This window comes from Lepidochelys olivacea (genome assembly GCF_965140295.1).
Source record: "Lepidochelys olivacea isolate rLepOli2 genome assembly, chromosome: 7".
Classification (NCBI taxonomy): domain Eukaryota; kingdom Metazoa; phylum Chordata; order Testudines; family Cheloniidae; genus Lepidochelys; species Lepidochelys olivacea.
The window spans coordinates 121,403,756-121,424,595 of record NC_140417.1 but is presented as its reverse complement, the minus strand read 5'-3'; the positions used below and the strand labels follow the sequence as shown (position 1 = coordinate 121,424,595).

The 20,840-nt window shown below is 42.1% G+C and overlaps 1 protein-coding gene across 2 annotated transcripts in view; it reads left to right on the top strand.

Annotated features, from left to right (window-relative positions):
* Positions 1-20,840, top strand: part of NEURL1 (neuralized E3 ubiquitin protein ligase 1) — a 274,470-nt gene that overhangs the window by 162,860 nt on the left and 90,770 nt on the right. For both annotated transcript variants that reach the window (XM_084635475.1, XM_084635476.1), the window contains exon 2: positions 20,499-20,740. In XM_084635475.1, the coding sequence (XP_084491601.1) occupies positions 20,499-20,740 (242 nt within the window). The remainder of the gene's footprint in view (positions 1-20,498; positions 20,741-20,840) is intronic.

Sequence of the window (20,840 nt, the reverse complement as noted above, 5' to 3'; positions counted from 1 at the left end):
CCCTGCAGAATCTACTGTTGCAGGGGTGTTATAAGGATTAATTAGCACTTGGAACCAAAAATATAAGCACTTTATAAGTTCCATTAAACCAGAGAAATTTAATTAAAAGCTGGAATTGACTGGATAGTAAAAATAGATATTATTGATCAAATTCAGACACCAACTTAATTGATCACGTAATAAAACCAAGCAAATTAAGGATTGTAGATCGAAAATATTTGAAAAAAGCCATTGAGGGCACCACACCATGAGAACAACTGAGGCGTTTTTGTGTCTGGAATTTAAAGTGCAAGAAGTCCCACTCAATAGAGAAAGTTGAAAACTCTTCACTTTCTACTCCCCTTTTGTAGATATAGATGTAAGGCACTTCCTTTGAGGGTTACCTCCACACCTTCGGTGTACCAAAGCAACATCTCCTGGATATTTGAGGATCTGGTTTGGGCAGAAATTGTTGTTGATGATCTGCTAATTTGGGGTATAAGTGACCAACACCACAATGGGAAGACCTGTGTAACAATCTGAAGCCTGGGAAAGAGGAGAATTTGCTGAATAAATAGTCACGTTGGAGATATGCTGGGTGATAGAGGAGTTTGACTGAACATTAGAAGAGTGAAGGCAATTATACAAATGGTAAAACACCAAAGGGAGGCCTTTGCAGAGAGTCACAGACATGTTAACAACAAATTCATCTTTAAATTGTCACTTAAGTACTCTACTGAGAATTGTGCTGGGGAACAATACAAGACGGCACTGAGATGTGATAGTGAAGAGAAAGGGAATTATGAAAAAGGTCACACCATTACTGGAATGTTTTAATACTTACAAAGATTCTAAGATCTCAGTCATTGCAAGTTCAGGTGAGCTGGGGGCTCTCCTTTTGTCAGTTACATCCAGTTTCAAAGCAGTGGCTGAAAGGTAACAGAGCTATGCTGAGGTTGAAAAGGATTCTGGCACTTGTATTTGGTTGTGAAGTTTCATTAACGTTTATGGGCAGAAATCAGGTGAGGAGGAAATCGCCCATGAACCAGCGGAGGCCATGTTACAGAAATCTCTGTGCAGAGCACGGCTTAGACTTCGGGAAATAATCATAACATTGAAAAAAGTACTGTTAGGAAGTGCTGATAAGGAAGTGCTTATATCAGGCTTGCTCTCAAGAGACCCTGTAAATATCAAAAGCAAGGAGCTGTAGGAAGAAGGGTTTGAAGTAAATTAGGCTCAAGTATTGCATTTTTAAACAACACTAGCAAATGCAAAATGATCTAACGCCTTGAGAAAGTAATTATAGATGAACGATTATCAGGAGAAAAAACAACAAAACAAAAACCAGAAAAATTCCAAGCCTAAAAACTTTCTGGGACTATGCAAATGAAATTTGCTGCATGGGTGTCTTTACAAAGGGTGTTGTCATAATACCGCACAGCATGAGGTCTGAAATAATAAGCATAATCCATGGTGTTAATCTGGATAGGGAGCAGTTCTTACACAAAGAACAGAGCCTGAGATGTTCTATTCTGGCCAGGCCTGAATGCTGCCATTGAAGATAAAGTATCTCAGTGTGAAATCTGCAATAAATACAGGACACGGAATGCAAAAGAACCACTGAAACCATACGAGGTTTCTGACAGTTAGTTGAAAATTGGAACAGATGTATTTGAATTAAAAGGGAAAGATTGTATCTTAATAGTGGATTTTTATTTTGTGTGGGTGTGGTAAATTGAGCTATTGCACAAGATCACTGGAGTGCAAAAGACAACTAAAGGCAGGCAGGCAGAAAACAAGATGTTAGACACCTGGTGCAGCAAAATGGCAAAGGATGTGGTGAAAATACTAACTTCCATGGCATCTTTTAGTCTGTAAGCGCTGTGGGGCAGGGACTGTCTTTGACCATATGATTTGCACAGCACCTAACATGATGAAGCCCAACCTGGTTGTGGCTGTTAAGCACTACTGCAATCTAATTGTTAAATAATAACCACCTTGGGGGAAAGATGCCAAATTCTGCAGGTACAGAATCTACAGGGCTCTGATTGAGATGAATGGGACAGTTCCAACCTTTTCGAGCTATTGTTTCATTCTGGTTGTGCTTATCTCTGCACAAGAGCTACAAATATAATCTTAAAAAGAAAGCTGAGAATCTGGAGCACAGTTTTGCAGCAGGGGGTGAATTGAGCTGTAAATTCTGTGTCTGTGGAATTGTGGAGTCGTGGTTACACTCCTGTCCCACAACAGGGGTCAATATCCACTGATACCAATTCACTGGTGGGGAGAAGTGAAACAGGGGCAGGAGTCAGAGAAGCAGCCATGTTAGTCTGTATCCGCAAAAAGAAAAGGAGGACTTGTGGCACCTTAGAGACTAACAAATTTATTTGAGCATAAGCTTTCATGAGCTACAGCTCACTTCATCGGATGCATTCAGTGGAAAATACAGTGGGGAGATTTATATACACAGTGAACATGAAACAATGGGTGTTACCTTGCACACTGTAACGAGAGTGATCAGGTAAGGTGAGCTATTATCAGCAGGAGAGTGGGTGGGGGGAACCTTTTGTAGTGATAATCAAGGTGGGCCATTTCCAGCAGTTGACAATAATGTCTGAGGAACAGCAGAATTATAACATTTAAAAACCAGTAGGAGAACACTTCAATCTCTTTGGTCACTCGATTACAGACCTAAAAGTGGCAATTCTTCAACAAAAAAACTTCAAAAACAGACTCCAACGAGAGACTGCTGAATTGGAATTAATTTGCAAACTGGATACAATTAACTTTAGGCTTGAATAAAGACTGGGAGTGGATGGGTCATTACACAAAGTAAAACTATTCTCCCCTCCTCCCCCGCTGTGCCTCAGCCCACCTTGATTATCACTACAAAAGGTCTACCCACGCCCCACGCTCTCCTGCTGGTAATAGCTCACCTTACCTGATCACTCTCGTTACAGTGTGTATGGTAACACCCGCTGTTTCAGGTTCTCTGTTCCCCACTGTATTTTCCACTGAATGCATCCGATGAAGTGAGCTGTAGCTCACGAAAGCTTATGCTCAAATAAATTGGTTAGTCTCTAAGGTGCCACAAGTCCTCCTTTTCTTTTTAGGAGCAGGAGTGTAAAAGATAGCCAGGTGAGGGAGGTAGTGTCTGGACAGGGACTTATATCTGCACCAGAGGAAAGTAATTTATCTCAGACCAGACAACTTTGCTCACAAAGAAACCAAAACAAACCTTTTAAAGTGAGAGACAGTGGGTCCAATTCAGAGTTGAGTCTAGAGGTCTGATTCTGATCTCACATAGGTGTAAATGGAGATTAAAGGAGGAGGACCTGAGATCAGAATTGGACCAGAGTCTCAGCTTCTATAACGTAGACCTGCTTTCAGCCCTTCAGCATGTAAGTCATCCCGTTTTAGACTTTGACTCTCACCCACTTCCCAACATGTAACTCATGTTCTCTTTGCATTTGGTCCTACATGCTAGTTTTCATGACTGTTCCATGGTCCTGTTTTGTTTTCTCTATTGATGCTTCCACCTTCCTTTTCTTCCTGACAAGTACAAAGGGTTTGTCCCTGACAGATCCATATGTATTCTTTCTCCTATTTTCCATGAAATTTAATATTATGATGTCCAATTTATTGCAGTGTATATGGAAATTATGCCCAGGATAGACTTTCCATTAAATTATATTTAAGTTGGAAGAGAATACTGGCACTTTTACAAGGACTCCAGAATTAATTCCCTAAATACTGAGACTAGTTAATCTTTTGGAAGGAAAAAAAAAAAACCCTACGGATTTATATTTAGCAGAGGGAATGCATATTTTTTAAACAGAGTGTATATGCGGCCTCCTGAAGAAAGGAAAACATCTTTTACATTGATTTGTAGTCCATGGAAATACTACGTGGCCATAAAATATTTGCAGTGGGGTTCTGGCTTTTATGCAGCTGGCTTTTGAAGTCTGAACTGTACTTAACCCTCTGAGAGTGGGTGCTGTGCTGAATGCAGCTACCTTTGGGGTGAAGGATGGAGGCTGTTTAACAGTTCACAGGAACTCTACCCGACACTTTAGGAGAGGAAGTGATAAGAATACTGTGTGCAATTAAAACCACAGGGGAAAGAATAGCCTTCTGGATATGAGGTGATGGGCAAAAATTGGTGAAGTGTTTGTACTCGGAAGAGTCTCTTTGGAGACGTGCACATACACACGCATGCTGTGAAATGAGACTTGGGGAGCGTGTACAGTGTCTCTGGTGCTATGAGGATATTAGTGATACGTGTACGTCAAAATATTTGGAGGTACATTTAGGATAAACCCTGAAAAGTCTAGACACTTGGCTGAAGTTTCTAATACTAACTGAATCATCGGAGGTTTCTTTTTTTTCTCCTTCCCCTCTCCCCCCCCCCCCCCAGTGCACCTAAAGAAGTGGATATGCTTCTCTTCAGATCCTTCAACCCATGCAGATCCTTCTTTCTCTCTTCCCTGACTCAATTCTTCCATTCCTATGGCTCCGCAGTTTCTTCATGACCTGTCACTAGCCCCTCATCTCCCTTTTCCTGGCCCCGAAATTAGCTTTTCAATATTCAGCAGGACCCACTCTCCCTTTGTTGATATCATAGTGGGCTGTTTCAAGTGTGTAACACTTGGGGGTCTCTTCTTGCTTTGATCTGCTGTTTTACCAGTATGTTCTCTCAGCCTGCCATAGGACTCATGGGATTTGAAGACAGGAGCTGAGACTTTGGAGATGAATTTCAGTAATGGTCAGTAATCAGTTGTGTGTCAAGGTAAATGAGACCTGAGGAAACTTGTCTAAACTTTTTCAACTGAAAAATAAGCTTAGCTTCAGTTCAGCTTGAGATCTCGGGATTTTTCTATTCTGCATTCCTTTCTCTCATGAATATTGTAGCACTTTTATGCTGTATGAGACTATTGGTCTGTCAAGTCATTTTACCTGTGCCAGTACGTGATGCTCAAAAGAAAGCAGAATAACTCAAATAATGTACATATGCAGTGTTGTTGTAGCTGTGTCGCTCCCAGGATATTAGAGAGACAAGACAGGTGAGGTAATATCTTTTACCTCCAATTAAAGATATTATCTCACCCACCTTGTCTCTCTATAATGTATCTAATTTTTTAGTGCTGTACCTGGGGAGAGAAGGAGAAAAAATCCTTTTGTCCCTATGTTGAGCTACCCTGAAGCCTGAGATTTGATTATTCTTATCTTATTATGCATAACTAGAGATGTTATTAGCCACAAGATTATCTAAACTTGGTAAAATAAACTCCTTGCTTCTCTGGCCTCTGGTGGTAATGAATGCCATAGGCTGCCCACATGCTGTCTGCAGTAATGTTTCCTTTTGTTCTGAATTTACAGACCACTAATTTCAGACTGTGCGAGACCTTGTTCTTCTTTTATGTGACCAATCAGTTTCCATGCCTCCCTTCATAATTTGAAGGGTAAAATGCTTTTTAAATAATGAGAAATTGCTCACCTGTTGAATATACAACTGGTATAATTCCTTGGAGACCTCGCATCTACTGCACAATTCTGGGTGAGAGTTGCTGTCTTTGTCTAATCCAGTTGGCCTGATTCTGATGAGGACTGCCCTTAGGATTTATGGGGCCCTATGCAGTATTATTAAACTGGTGCTCCTATGCCCAACGGCAGCCTGGGCTTGCATGTGTATTTTAGATAAGGGTGGTCTTTTGAAAAATTTATTTAACAAACTATATATCTTAAGAGCCAAGCATTTAAGGCTAAAGATGAATACTCAGATTGTGCATCTAAAAATCTATGCAATGATTTTTTAGAGATGTGATTTTTATAATCTTCAGCAACACACTAATGAAATATTTTTAAAGAACATTTTAAACTAAGGTCCTGTAGACTAACATGTTCGAAGTAAATATGACAGTAATGCACAACTGTATTTGACAGTAAATTCAGAAACTGACAGTATATACCTGAGGGTTGGCAAATGCCTGTTAAATGGTTTCATTACCACTCGAATGGCTCTTTAACAGTTTTAATGACAGGTTTCAGAGTAACAGCCGTGTTAGGCTGTATTCGCAAAAAGAAAAGGAGGACTTGTGGCACATTAGAGACTAACCAATTTATTTGAGCATAAGCTTTCGTGAGCTACAGCTCACTTCATCGGATGCATACTGTGGAAAGTATAGAAGATCACAAGACCATCACAAGGCCTAATAACATCAGCCACACTATCAGAGGCTCGTTCACCTGCAAATCCACCAATGTGATATATGCCATCATGTGCCAGCAGTGCCCCTCTGCCATGTATATTGGTCAAACTGGACAGTCTCTACGTAAAAGAAAGAATGGACACAAATCAGATGTCAAGAATTATAACATTCATAAACCAGTCGGAGAACACTTCAATCTCTCTGGTCACGCGATTACAGACATGAAAGTTGCGATATTACAACAAAAAACCTTCAAAACCAGACTCCAGCGAGAGACTGTTGAATTGGAATTCATTTGCAAATTGGATACAATTAACTTGGGCTTGAATAGAGACTGGGAGTGGCTAAGTCATTATTCAAGTAACCTATTTCCCCTTGTTTTTTCCTACCTTCCCCCCCGCCCCACGTTCTTGTTAAACCCTGGATTTGTGCTGGAAATGGCCCACCTTGATTATCATACACATTGTAAGGAGAGTGATCACTTTAGATAAGCTATTACCAACAGGAGAGTGGGTTTGTGGGGGGCGGGGGAGAAGAAAACCTGGATTTGTGCTGGAAATGGCCCACCTTGATTATCATACACATTGTAAGGAGAGTGATCACTTTAGATAAGCTATTACCAACAGGAGAGTGGGTTTGTGGGGGGCGGGGGAGAAGAAAACCTGGATTTGTGCTGGAAATGGCCCAACTTGATTATCATACACATTGTAAGGAGAGTGATCACTTTAGATAAGCTACTACCAACAGTAGAGTGGGGTCGGGGGAGAGAAAACCTTTTGTAGTGGTAAACACCCACTTTTTCATGGTTTGTGTGTATAAAAAGATCTTCTATACTTTCCACAGTATGCATCCGATGAAGTGAGCTGTAGCTCACGAAAGCTTATGCTCAAATAAATTGGTTAGTCTCTAAGGTGCCACAAGTACTCCTTTTCTTTTAACATTTTTAATTTTGTGCTAATAGGTCTGGCAGGCTTTTTCACTTTTAAGTACTAGATTGCCCCAGGAGGAAGATTCACCAGGCTGCAGCAGCCAGCTGTGGTGGGAGCCTTCAGGAAGGGTCAGATTAGAACAGGGATAGGAAGAGGCAGGAGGGTGGACACTAAGACTCAGGGGTGCCCCAAATTTTCGGGTGCCCTACGCAACCCATATGTTGCATATGCCTATGGACAGCCCTGATTATACATTGGTTTTACACTACTGTAATTAGACTAGTGTAGATCAGGAGTAAGTGAAAGCAGAACCAGGTCCTGTATATATTTACGTGTCATGGTTGCAGGGCTAACTGCACCCCCTTCCGGTCTGTCTTGAGTGCACCGCCTCAGGTGCCAGGCCTCATGGCTTTATCTCTCCACCAGTGGAATAGGCCAGGCCAGGCCCCGGCTTGCAGTACCCAATGTGTCATCTGTGCTTTCCTGGCAGGTCTGACTTGGATGGCCACCTGTGATTGTTCCCTCCAGGAGCCAGTGGTATACAGTGATCAGAATGTTGCCTTAAAACCAAAAAAAAAAAAAAAAGTTTTTAATTCTTTTTCTCCAAGTGCTTTGTTCTTACTGTTCCTATTAAAGAACAGAATCCATGCATGTCGCCCTTACTTAAAGCATGGCTTAGACAGGCCTTGCTTCTTCAGACACTCCAGTGGGCGCTTGTGTAACCTATGCCTGCTTGATGTGGCACTCTGTCCCACTCTAGTGGTGGCTAGACCAACTAGAGATTGATGAGCCTGCTACAGTCTTGGCTAAGAGACAGGTGTCGTTTAGCTCATCCGGTAGAGGCTCATGCAATAAGCTCCAAAGGTCCTAGCTGTCAACAACCGGGGTCTGCCGGCATTGTACTTGTGTCAGTCTGGTTTCTCTGACCACTCCCCAACAGCTATTTCCTCTCCTGAGAGGGAAAATGTCCATTTTAATCCATGCCAAGTCCATATGTTCTTGACAGTTCCTGGGCTTTAGCCCTTCTGGACAAAACCAATCCAAGAGAGTCAGCAGGGTGTCGAGCCAGATTCCTCAGAGCCAATGCCTCTACCATTGTCCTGTAACAACCCTCCAGTGTTTGCTAAGGGCTAGCTTATCTCGATCTGTTATTTTTCCTTCCTGCTTGTTTCCAGCCTGCTGTTACGCTAAACCAATATATTGATTCAGTAAACAGCCTAATAACCAGATCAACATACCGTATTCATAAATTATTACAGAGCAGCTCCAAGTCCGTCACAGCTGCTTCTTCCTTTCACCCTTTCCTTTAAAACAGTAAAGGTCAGACTTCAAACACCGTGGGTGAAATCCTGGTCCCATTGACGTAAATGACTAAAGTCCCTTTTGAGGCCAGGTTTCCACCTCTTGTATCTGAGTGGCCATATCGTAATAGATCAGAGAGATTATGTGAAACTGCTTACCTTAACAAAATCTGTACAAGAATGTCTGGGTTTAATCATTTCTTACATGTGACCATCAGAATGAATACAATGTAGGTGATGACGTTACAGGCGGAGGCATCTGAATGAGTATCAGTGACAATTTTGTGTATTTCATTTAAAGCGCCACGTAGCGGCTGTCCTGTGGTGTCTTTGAAATGGGGCAGCAGTTTCAGTGTAGTATTTGCAGTACTATTTCCTACCCTTGTTGGCTCACCCGATAGAGGACAAAAATGATAATGGAGACTGAACTATCTTTGCACCCTAGATGGCAGCTTCAGATCAGGGTTTAGTTTATTGATTGTCTCATCAGCTAGCCACAGTATCTAACCAGTGCTGAAAAGAACAAGGTTATGTTAACAAAAATCAGTATTATCCCCAGGGGAACGTCTGTTTAATCGGTTTAGAAATAAGCTTGCCCCACTCAAAAATAAATGTTAACTGGACTAAGTGAATGAAAAAAGGAGGCCAGTTGATCCTATAAGGATTATGACAGTAAGATCTCACCAGTGAAAGGTTTTAAAAGTACCTTTAATATTCTTCTTTGTCCCCAGTTTCCCCCAGTCTGGGCACTGTGCTGAGCCGAAAGCAGAACCATCACTCCTTCCATAATACTGTGCCATTTTAATGACTAAATTGCTGTGAATGACTGCAAGAGACACTGAATAAACACTCCTCTAATGAATAGGAATTAGACACTTAATAATCAAACAGTACAGCTGTTGAAGATGCCAAGTTAAAACATTAGTTTCACATTTATAAAGGGAAGGTTTTTTTCTTTTAAGCGGCTGGATTTGCTTTTGTTCTATACAACAAACAGCTGTCTGTTGAAAGATACCATCCCTTAGCTAACAAGGGAAGTCTTTAATCTTTTTGCTTAGCTAAAGCTTTCAGATATTTTTCAGGCTTCAGGTGGAGAGCGAGAAGGGGCTGCCATTCTATCTGGTTAACATGTCCTTTCGCAAGAACATGGCCATTCTTTTGGGTGTACCTGTCTTGCCTAGCATAGTACGATAGATGCTACTTGAGATCATGCAGCTTTGTTAGTAGATTGGTCTCCTTTAGACAAGCAGAGGACCGCAGAACTTTGACTCACAACCCCTCTTGAGTCACTGGTGGGCACGTATGTTATTTGGAAGGGTAACTTTTGAGATGAGTCTTTAAACCATAGTCCCAGTATTGGTCTAGTCATAGTATGTCCCAACATCTATACTGGAAAATAGTAGGTTTGATCAACTATCTCATTTGCCAGTATTGTGTATTCATTGGTGCCGCAGAGCATGATGTGGCAGAGCATGCAGTATCAATTACTTTTGGCTGTAGTCAGTACTGTCTAGCTCACTATTATTTGTATTATGGTAACATCGAGAGGCACCAGTTGAGATCAGGTTCTCACTGTGGTAGGCACGGTACAACCACATAAGAAAAGACAGTCCCTGACCCAATGAACTTAGAATAAACAAGAAGTCGGAGGAGTAACAGAGAGATGAAATGACTCGCCAAAACATACTCCTGGGGATCTGGGCGTGCGTGCCCACGTGATCACCGTCAGGGGTGCTGGGAGTGCGGGGCTGAGCGTATGTGCATGCCATCATGCAGCATGTCAGTGGCACAGCTGGAATATTCCATAGGCCTCCTTAATCCAAGTCCAGTACTATATCCACTAGGCCATACTGCTTCCTCAAGTCAGGTGTATAATCTGTCCTTCTATCATGTTGCCAAAGTGCACATAAAAAAAGTGGGAGAGAAATCACATGCCATTGAGGAGATCCAGTGAATGTAACTGGGAGAAGTACGTTTAAAAGAAGCAGAGAAGAACCCTGCTCAAATGTCCTAAGCATTTGTGTTCATGAGACAGCAGACATCTTAGAAAATGAAGGAGTACTGAAGAAAATATAATGCTGTGTGAAAGAATCTGCTCAACCATAAAATAACTAGGGTTATTGCAGGGCAGAACATGCCTCTGGGGGTTGGGGACGGGAAGAAGTGGGATTTTAAAGCTCCAGAAAGGCAGAGAAAATCAGGGATAAATTGAAAAGCAGCTGAACCCTATGAAAAAAATCACCCTGGCAACCTGCTGATTGGGAAGTCATTTTTGAATTGATATTATTTAGTTGTATGATGATAGTAACTCAAGGTCCCAGCCATATTCAGGCCCCACGGTGCTGAGCTCCATACAGACACTTAGTGGGGAACAGTTCCTGCCTTGAAGAGCTTACCACCTAAACAGAGCATGCTACCAAAAGAGAGTAGGGGAAGAGGAGGCAGATCGAGGGGAAAAGACTTGCTCAAATCAATGGCCAAGATGGGAAGTAGAATGCAAGTCTTGTGCATCTGAGTTCTGTGCCCTGTCCATTGGACCACACTGTATTCCATAGCCCCAAACTTCTGGATAAGGATGATTCCATGTTCAGAGGTTCCTGAATCTTTAAATACACCCATAACATATTGGGTAAGATGACACCTCCATTTCCATGGGGACCCTTTGCATTCCAAACAGCTGTTTGGTGTAGCTGTGCTTTTGACTAGAAATGGACGTGAGCTGTGACATTGAAATGTGGAGCTGAACTATTTCACCGTTTTGAGTGGAGGTTCAGATCTAGCCCACAAAGTTAAAACCCCATCTAGCCTAATATTGAAGGTGATTTGGATCTGGTGTTCCAGTTTGAACCCATCTATGTTGGCCTTTGTCTATTTAGCATTAAGAACATAAGAACGGCCATACTGGGTCAGACCAAAAGTCCATCTAGCCCAGTATCCTGTCTTCCAACAGTGGCCAATGCTACATGCCACAGAGGGAATGAACAGAACAGGTAATCATCAAGTGACCCATTCCCTTTCACTCATTCCCAACTTCTGGCAAACACAGGCTTGGGACACCATCCCCGCCCATCCTGGTTAATAGCCATTGATGAACCTATCCTCCATGAATGTATCTAGTTCTTTTTTGAACCCTATTATAGTCTTGGCCTTCACAATATCCTTTGGTGAGGAGTTCCACAGGTTGACTGTGTGTTGTGTGAAAAAATACTTCCTTTTGTTTGTTTTAAACTCCTGCCTATTAATTTCATTGGGTGACCCCTAATTCTTGTGTTATGAGAAAGCGTAAATAACACTTCTTTGTTTACTTTCTCCACACCAGTCATGATTTTATAGACCTTTCTCATATCCCCCCTTAGTCATCTTTTTTCCAAACTGAAAAGTTCCAGTCATAGTAATCTCTCTCATATGGCAGCCTTTTCATACCCCTAATTTTGGTTCCTCTTTTCTGAACTTTTTCCAATTCCAATATATCTTTTTTGAGATGGGGTGACAACATCTGCACGCAGTATTCAAGATGTGGGTGTACCATGGATTTATATAGAGGCAATATGATATTTTCTGTCTTATTATCTATTCCTTTCTTAATGATTCTCAATATTCTGTTTCCTTTTTTGACTGCCACTGCACATTTATTGGATGTTTTCAGAAAACTATCCACAATGACTCCAAGATCTTTCTTGAGTGGTAACAGCTAATTTAGATCCCAACGCCTAATTTAGACCCCATCTGACACATACCAAACTATGTATTTTTCCTTCTGGAAATGTGTAGTTTTTGTCTTGGTAATTATATGGTCAGTAGTAACCCCTGGTGACAATGACCTGGCAGTGTCAAAAGAGTAGTAAACCTTTAAGAGGGAAGGAGTTGTTCTTAAACACTTTACTTGGTGTACTAGGCACAGGGAGACTTAGACTCACATTGGAGACATGCAGTTTCTTGCTCCATCAAGAACAAAAAACATGTTTGCTGTGGCAAAGTAGGAAAACCTAGTAGTCCTTTATAGTATTTTTACAATTCCCCCACATCCCTCACACTCTTTCCTGAGACAGTTTATATGTGGGAAAATTGGTTTTGAGACCCGTTTTGAGTTTCCCTTGCCCATGAGTTACTGTTCATGTTCAGTAATGTGTCTATCTTGTAGTTTGCCATGAATTCTTGAAGGCAAAATCTGAAGCTCTAGAACAAGAAATGATCATAGTTTCTTCCCAGGCTTTTACTAACAATCACGTTGATCCTTTCGGTATCTTGGTGTACATACGTGGGTAACGTACCAAGGAGCAGAAATGCAGTTCATTGATCCCTTTGAGGCTTCATCTCACTAATCTTAATTCTCCACAGTGGAAATTGTCTCCCTATTCTCCAACCCATCGGCAACTTCTTTCTGATTGCAGCACGCTTGCTCTTCCAGGGCAGGGATCTCTTGTTTCTGCAGCATAAACACACTGCCAGAGCAAGACATTCTCTCACGCAACCCTATTTCTCATGCATTTTTTTTTTTACACGTGTTCTCTTTCTTCCCTTTCTGTCTTTGTTATATATGTTATGGTGCAGCCTGATAGATTACAAATCATACTTTAACCTTCTTCAGATGAGAAGATAACAATCATAACTCTCCCTTTCTGCCTGGGTCTATTCCTTCTCACTGTAACTAGTCTGCAAGGAAAATTACCTTTACCTTATGCCCAAATAAATCTGTTAGTCTCTAAGGTGCCACCGGACTCCTCATTGTTTTTGTGGATACAGGCTAACATGGTTACCCCTCTGATACTTGGTACGGTCATCTCTGTTACTGGTACTCCTCAGCTCTTTTCTCTTCCTCTGCAGCTGGACACAGAATTGTTTTCTCCAGTTCCTGCTTGCATGGCAGTCGCTGTGATGTGCTTGCAATCACTTCTCTTCAGGTTTTACACCCAAGACCATTATCTCTAAGTGTCTCTTGATTCTAACTCTCTGCAAAGCACTTCTTGAATGCCTTGTAGGTGGGATGCTATCTGAAATGAACTTTTTTTTGTTCTCCACACAGTATCACACAAACCATGTCAGTCGAAACAATTTCAATAGGAAAAATGTTCTTAAAAAAAACAAACCAACCCTTAAGCAACCTTTTTGATAAACAACCCCTTTTTTCATAGCCAAATTTTCACAGCGCACGGGTGCTGCTGGGGAAGAATGCTAACAGGCTTCATGAGTGCATTTTATTAAGCTGAGAACATCAAGAGCTCAGATATATCTGAATTATAAATCATGGTACGCCTGATTGTGCCCCTGAAGTCCATGATTGGAGGGTCATCTGTCACAAGTAGAAGGGGAAGTCAGCCACTTCTGCGGCAGTGTCCCTCTCTGCCAGTTCATTGGGAGTCCATGAAGGCCCCTCAGCAGATCTGGGAATGCATGGGGGTAGAGGGGATCAGCTCACTGTCTCCCTGCTGGTGTTGCAGAGATTAAGGCAGAAATGTGGTACAGCTCTAGCATGTTTTCACAGTGGGAGAGCGGCTGGCTCCAATGGAGACATGTTGCCAAAGAGAGTGGGCAGGAAGAAGGGCACACAGAAGGGCCTACAAATGGACCAAGCCTCCTTGTCTTCACCTGGAATTAGTGCAGGTTCCATGGAATCTGTGGGTTTGTGGCCTGTGACTCCGTCCTCCAACACACGAGTGTGGAGAAATGTGCAAAAGGCCCACCTCCCAAAGGTTTCCTCCCTCTTCGTCTCCTCCCTTGGATGTTCCTACAAAACCGAGCATTTGGTTTCTGTGTTAACTTCTGAAATGACTCTGTGTAGCTTGAAAGCTTGTCTCTCTCACAAGTTGGTCCAATAAAAGATATTACCTCACCCAAAATTTCTCTAATATCCTGGGACCGACATGGCTATAATAACATTGCATTCTGCAGCCTCTGTCAGGTGTGATGTGAAAATTTTGGTCTGTCCTGATTTTTATTCATCACAGTGGGGCAGATGCTGTTCTCAGCAATGCTGTTGTAAGTCTGGAGGAAACCTGCTCGAGTCAATGGGGTTTCTCTGTATTTGTAGCAATTTGGCAGATACAAATACCTGGGGGGTGGTGTCTTAGTACAGTTGTGATTTTGTTCTTGTGACCTGTTGACTTGTGGCATTTGTGGAGGCCCTGGGGGATACAGACTGTTGTTATAATTATAACGTGTCATCATAACACCATCTTGTCACTTGGGAGTGTTACTTCCTTGCTGGTTTACAAGTCACACTGTGTAGTAAGAACCTTGCATTGTCCTTGAGCAAGCTCTCAAATTTCCACCTTCTCTCAAATCTACCTTTCTTTGCAAAGTTTGTTTCTGAGCAACTGTTCCCGTCTTCCTTAGCCCTGGTCTACACTGGGGGTTGGGGGGATCAATCTAAGTTATGCAACTTCAGCTTCGTGAATAACGTAGCTGAAGTCAACATACTTAGACCTACTCACCACGGTGTCTTCACTATGGTGAGTCGACTGCTGCCGCTCCCCCGTCGACTCCGCCTGCACCTCTCGTGGCGGTGGAGTACAGGAGTCGATGGGAGAGCACTCGGGGGGTAGATTTATCGCGCCTAGACTAGACATGATAAATCGATCCCCGCTGGATCGATCGCTGCCCACCAATCTGGTGGGTAGTGTAGGCGTACCCTAAGATACGTTGGAGCAGAGCTTGATGAGCCAGATTCTCAGCTGCTGTGACTCTACTGATGTCAACAGAGCTATGCCTGTTTGTATCAGCCGAGAATCTGGCCTTACAAATTTAACTTAATTCCATATCACACAGTTGAACCATGCGGTGGGGCGGGATCTAAAATTACTGTATACATCACCTGAGCAGTAGTGTTTGCAATCAGCATGCAGAATATCATAGTGATTTTTAATCTGGGAATATGGAGAAGTTTAGACTGTGGATCAGGCCTCAGTACTTTTAACAAAGGGTTTCTGTTAGGTGTACTCAGCCAAATCCTGACATGCTAGTATAGCCCCCTTGATGGTGTTTGTTACGCATGCTCCTCTGTGCCCAATCCATAGAGGGATGTGTCTGCTGCAGCCTCCAACTACAGAGGCCACCTCTGTTAGCTCAAGCTGTAGATACTCATGGTTTTAGCTCTGAAGATCTGTGGTCTTGGCCAAGACAGTGGCCATCACACTAACTCACTTTTGGAATGGAAGTTTTGCCCCAGAAAAAAATGAGTAAGGACCTTAGTATCTGGCCCATCACTACCATTATTACTGCAAGGCACCAACCATATTAATGTCTGGGCACGCTTTTTTATTAAGGACCATTTCCTGAGGTCCTCACTCAGGCAAACTTCCATTGAATTGGAGTCTTCCCTGAGTAAGGACCCAAAGATTTTGTCCTTAAATAAGGTATGGGAGAAGGGAATCGCCTTCTCTATTTGTATTGATAACCTGTTGCATGTGGATTCTACTACCAAGTCAACTTTCTCTATTCCTGAGGGTTGTGATCTTGTGGGTTGCACTGAGTGTCTGTTTGAAATGCAAAGGTCACATTATGAGCCTTTCAGGCATTGTTCTAAGATGGCTTCATTCCTGTTTGCTTTCTGCAGTGCCAAATTGTCACTGTAAATAAGTGTTCTACTAATATTGTTTCTGTAGAATCGCACAGCTCCCTAGGGCTGTGTAATGCTCCTACAGCAGATGCATTGGACATATGCAGCATTGTTACTGGAGCCTGTTTGGAAAACTGTGAGCAGTTTTGGTCATTCCATTTCCATGTTTTAAAAGGGCATGATGTCCCTCAGAGAGCTACAGCTGTTCTTATAATCATGGCAATAAGATTAAAGCTTTCGGCTTCTCAATGCAAGTCTAGTAAAATGTTTCCAAATCCTTTTTATGTCCTTGAGTTTGACTGTTAAATTTGTTGGCAGATGTGGCTGGATCATAACGAATCATGCTGGGCTGTAGGGCCAGAAAAGAATACTTGGTTCACCTAATCTGACCCATTTCATTTATCAGGATTACACACTGCCTCATTCTCACTATCTTATCCTCTCTTCTGTTTGAATCACCACAGTGAAAATGACTTCACTCCTGGAAATCTGTTCAACTGCTAAATTCCTCTCACTGTCTAGAATTATTTCTTAACAGCTAACCTAAACACTTCCTTCCCTAGCTTTCTGCCATTGCTCCTTTCCTGCCATCTTCCAAGGTGGTGAATAATTCCCTTTCATCGTAATATATTACTCTTATTTATAGTCTGTAATCATGTCAGCCCTCACTCTTTTCTACAGTAGACACAGCTCTCCCTATCACTCCCCCTTTGTCTTGTCCTTGATTTTTCCGAGACGGATCCTGATGTTTTGTTTAGGTTCTTTTACTCTGCTTTTAACTGTGGTGTCTGAAGCCAATGAGACCTTTGAGTGTGATCAACTACGTATGACTTACTTCGAGGACACACAGTGAAGTTAGGTGGGATCACTTCAGCCAGCCAGAAAAGGCAGCTTGAAATGATGACCTTATTTCCTGTTACTTTCTTCTCTTTCACACACATGTATCTTTTGGAAACCAACACACAGAGGTGTGTGAAAATTTCAGACAAAACTAGAAATGGTCAAAACCAGAATTTTTCATATCTCGCTGTACATTTTCAAAAATGGTCCATTTTTGTGGAAAAAGCAATTGAAATTTTGTGGGGTTTTCCACCAAAACCAGGAACTTTGTGTAAAAATGGGGAAATTCTCACTCCTGAGCAAAAAAACCACAATTCAGTATTTCTTTAAGGTAAACATCAGTTCACCTGGTAAACATCTTATATTTGCCATTTTTAATTTGCAAATTTTACAGCAAATGAAATAGAAAATTTGATATGCCTCAGAATGGAATAGCAAAAATGTTCATAAAAAGGAGTACTTATGGCACCTTAGAGGCCACAAGTACTCCTTTTCTTTTTGCGAATACAGACTAACACGGCTGCTAGTCTGAAAAATGTTCATGTGAACTTCTGTGGGGAAAATTTCACTCTGATGCAGCTTTGTCAATGCAGCTTTTCCCAAGGTGGATCTAGCTTTTGGGAATCTGTCATTTTACCAATAAAGTTAACTTAATTGACTTTAAATTAGCTAGAAACCAAATAATTTACTATATTCTCTCAAAAGAACTGGGAGCACATGGCTCGTTGCACAAATGGCAAAAAGACTATGCATATTTTAGAGGAGTCCTAGAAGTTAGAGATGGAGTTCTTCACCTGGAATACTGTGTTCAGTTCTAGTCACCCTGGCCCAGACCCTCAAAAATATCTAGGCGCCTAATTCCCATCCATGGGATCTGGGCCTTTGAGGATCTGGGCCTCTGTTGTTAAGGAGGATATATCAGAAATAGAAAGGCAACTAAGGGTTGAGCAATGAGAAAAATTAGAGGCCTGGAAAAAATTAGAGGCCTCTCTTCCATCTGAAGAGAGATTGAAATGACGGGGGTTGTTTACTTTAGAAAGGAGACCAATGAGCAGACACAATAAAATACTGAATAGTATAGATAAGGTAGATCGGGTACTATCTCATAATACAAGAACAAGGGGGTGTTCAATGAGATTGAAAGGAAGCAGATTGAAAACTGATACAAGAAAATATTTTTTCACAGGATACACATTTAGCCTTAGGAACTCATCGCCACAAGATATCACTGAGGCCAAGAATGTAGTAGAATTCAAAAAAGGATTGGACATTTATATGGATAACCAGAGTTATGATTTTTTTAAAATCTAAGAGTTTTAGAAGGGGTGTAAATCCTCACGCTTCAGGGCCTTTAACTACATACGGGTTTAGGAAGAAACCTCCACAGCTTATTCCATATCTGCCTACTGCAGCGTTTTCTGCACCTTCCTCTGAAATACCTGCCACTGTCAGAGCAAGATACTGGACTACATGAACCCATCAGTCATATTACATCTGACCAACATTTCTGTAGAAAATACTAATCTCTGTCTCTCTCTTGTTGGCTGCTCCACCTGTGCTTTCCCCATACTTTTCCAGCTGCCCTTCCCCACACACACGCCACACGCAAACTGTTACTTCTGCAAGCCACCTGCTCCCAATCCATTGGGTCAAATAATCAAGTATTTTCAACTGGTATTCTTTATCTGATTTCTATGAACATCCTTGCCCCGCCCCCATGCCCACACACCAGGCTGCGTATGAGAAAAAGAGACAGATGACTTACTCTCAATATAATGAGTGTTTTGTGTTGAAAGTGCTGTGTGTTTTGTATGTCCCCCAGTCCCTCTCCCTGCTAAAGCAGGATTATTACCTACAGCCATTTTCTTCGCCTGTATATACCTGGTCTAGTTTTACAAGTCCTAGATTTTGGCATTTCTGCCACATCTATAGGTAGTAGTGAGAAAGTGATGAAAGGGTGAATTAAGAGCAATTTGGGTCTGCATCTAGACTAGCAAAGAGGCTGAGTTACAGTTCTGATTAGAATCAAAACTTTTCCAAAGTTTGGGGATTTGGTTCAGACCCAGTACAATAACAGACTTAAGAAACCAAGTCTAGATACAGATTTGAACTACCACAATGTCTGGAAAGAGTGGGGTCCAGTTCTGATGATCTGTTACTGTCTAGATTAGAGATAATGCAGAATTATAGTTTTGCCCAAGTAATTTTTATGACTCTGCGGTACTCATACAAAAGCACCATTGTGGCCAACTAAACTACCCAAGGAGTTTTCATTTGATGCTTACTTCCATGTAGCCCATGCAGTCTGAAGGTTACAGAATTTATTATTGATATTTAGTTGTGTGTAATTTATTAAATAAACTGACACAGCAGGATGGCATTGTTAACACATGAGTTAACATTGCTTTGGTTGTTTCTCATGTACCATCAAATCAATTTATTTCTGTTGACAGTCTGTATCTTATTTCTATGGACCCTTCCGCCAGTGTACATATACACAGTATTGTGCATGTGGAGAAAGAAGCAGATGACTTGTTCTTGACATAATGATTGTTTTGTGTTCAAACTGCTGCATGCTTTGTATGTTATGAAGAAACGAAGATGAATCAATTCATTCATGAACCAATAAAGCTACTGCAGTGACCAGGTCAATTAATTGATAAACTGTCTCTTTGGATCTCTGGCTAGACATGCACATAATCCCTGCCCTGCTTCATGCACCTCTTAGCTCCCCTGCTCCACCATAACCATTAGCTCCTCATTCCTGAATGACTGTGTAAAAATGGTAGGTTTCAGAGTAGCAGCTGTGTTAGTCTGTATTTGCAAAAAGAAAAAGAGGACTTGTGGCACCCTAGAAACTAACAAATTTATTTGAGCATAAGCTTCATGCATCCAATGAAGTGAGCTGTAGCTCACGAAAGCTTATGCTCAAATAAATTTGTTAGTCTCTAAGGTGCCACAAGTACTCCTTTTCTTTTTGGTGTAAAAATGGTAGCTCACCTAAGGTTGCAGCTGGTGAAGCATGGGGGGAGAAAGCAGGGAGGAAGGATGTTGGTTGGTGCAGGAGACCAGCTGGGTTGGCAGTAGGAGGTTACTGGAACATGGCATTACAGAGTGTGAGTGGAGAGAGAGACAACGGGCAAGGTGCAGGAGGATGCTGGATACAGCAGCATTTTGGGAGCAAACCAAGGGGAGGGACTGGTGGGGCTGCAGTTGGAAGGTAGGGGTGGCGGGACAGGTCAGGTGTAGGTGCATCTTGGTGGTGGATGGGCAGGGAAGCAGTCTGGAAGTGGGGACTACCAGCCGTCTGTGCATGTGTTCACCTGAATGGTATGCAGTTGCACGTGCACATTTGCAAGTAAATTTTCAGAACTGAGTTTTGACCTCTGTTTCTGAAAACGTGTCCCTGAAACTTTCCATGCACTCCGATGCTGAGCTGCTTTCCCCGTGTCATGCTCTGCATCATCAGACTGTCTAGAGGGCAGCTGTCTATATGGTTATAGACATTTATTATGTTCAAGATACTGTAGAAAGACTTTTTAGTGATTTACAGTGTAGGCATTGAGACTAGCTCTTATCTCACACTGCAGTTCCCTGTAAATTAGCCTTGTGATTTGGCACTGAGAGATTCCCATTATTACTCAGATCAGATTTAAAGTGTCACTTTTTTTAAACGCTGTCTCAGACTCTATAGGTGGACCGTTCCCGGCTTCCTCTCACCGATGCCACCACAAGCAGAAGCATTGTCTTCCCATCACGCAGTGCGGAGCTTTGTCAATCAGCCCGCTACTTTTCCATCCCCATGCCAAGGGGTCCCAGATCATCATGGACACGGCACAGAAGGCAGTGAAGCGGCAAGCCAGCTTCTGCAACGCCATTACCTTCAGCAACAGGCCTATCGTGATCTACGAGCAGGTCAGGTTAAAGGTGAGTAAATGACTCCTCCCTCATTGCTGTTGTAACAGCCTCAAGTACTGTCAGGAAAGACTAGGTGTAAAATCTGAGTGAGTTATAGCAAAACCTGTAT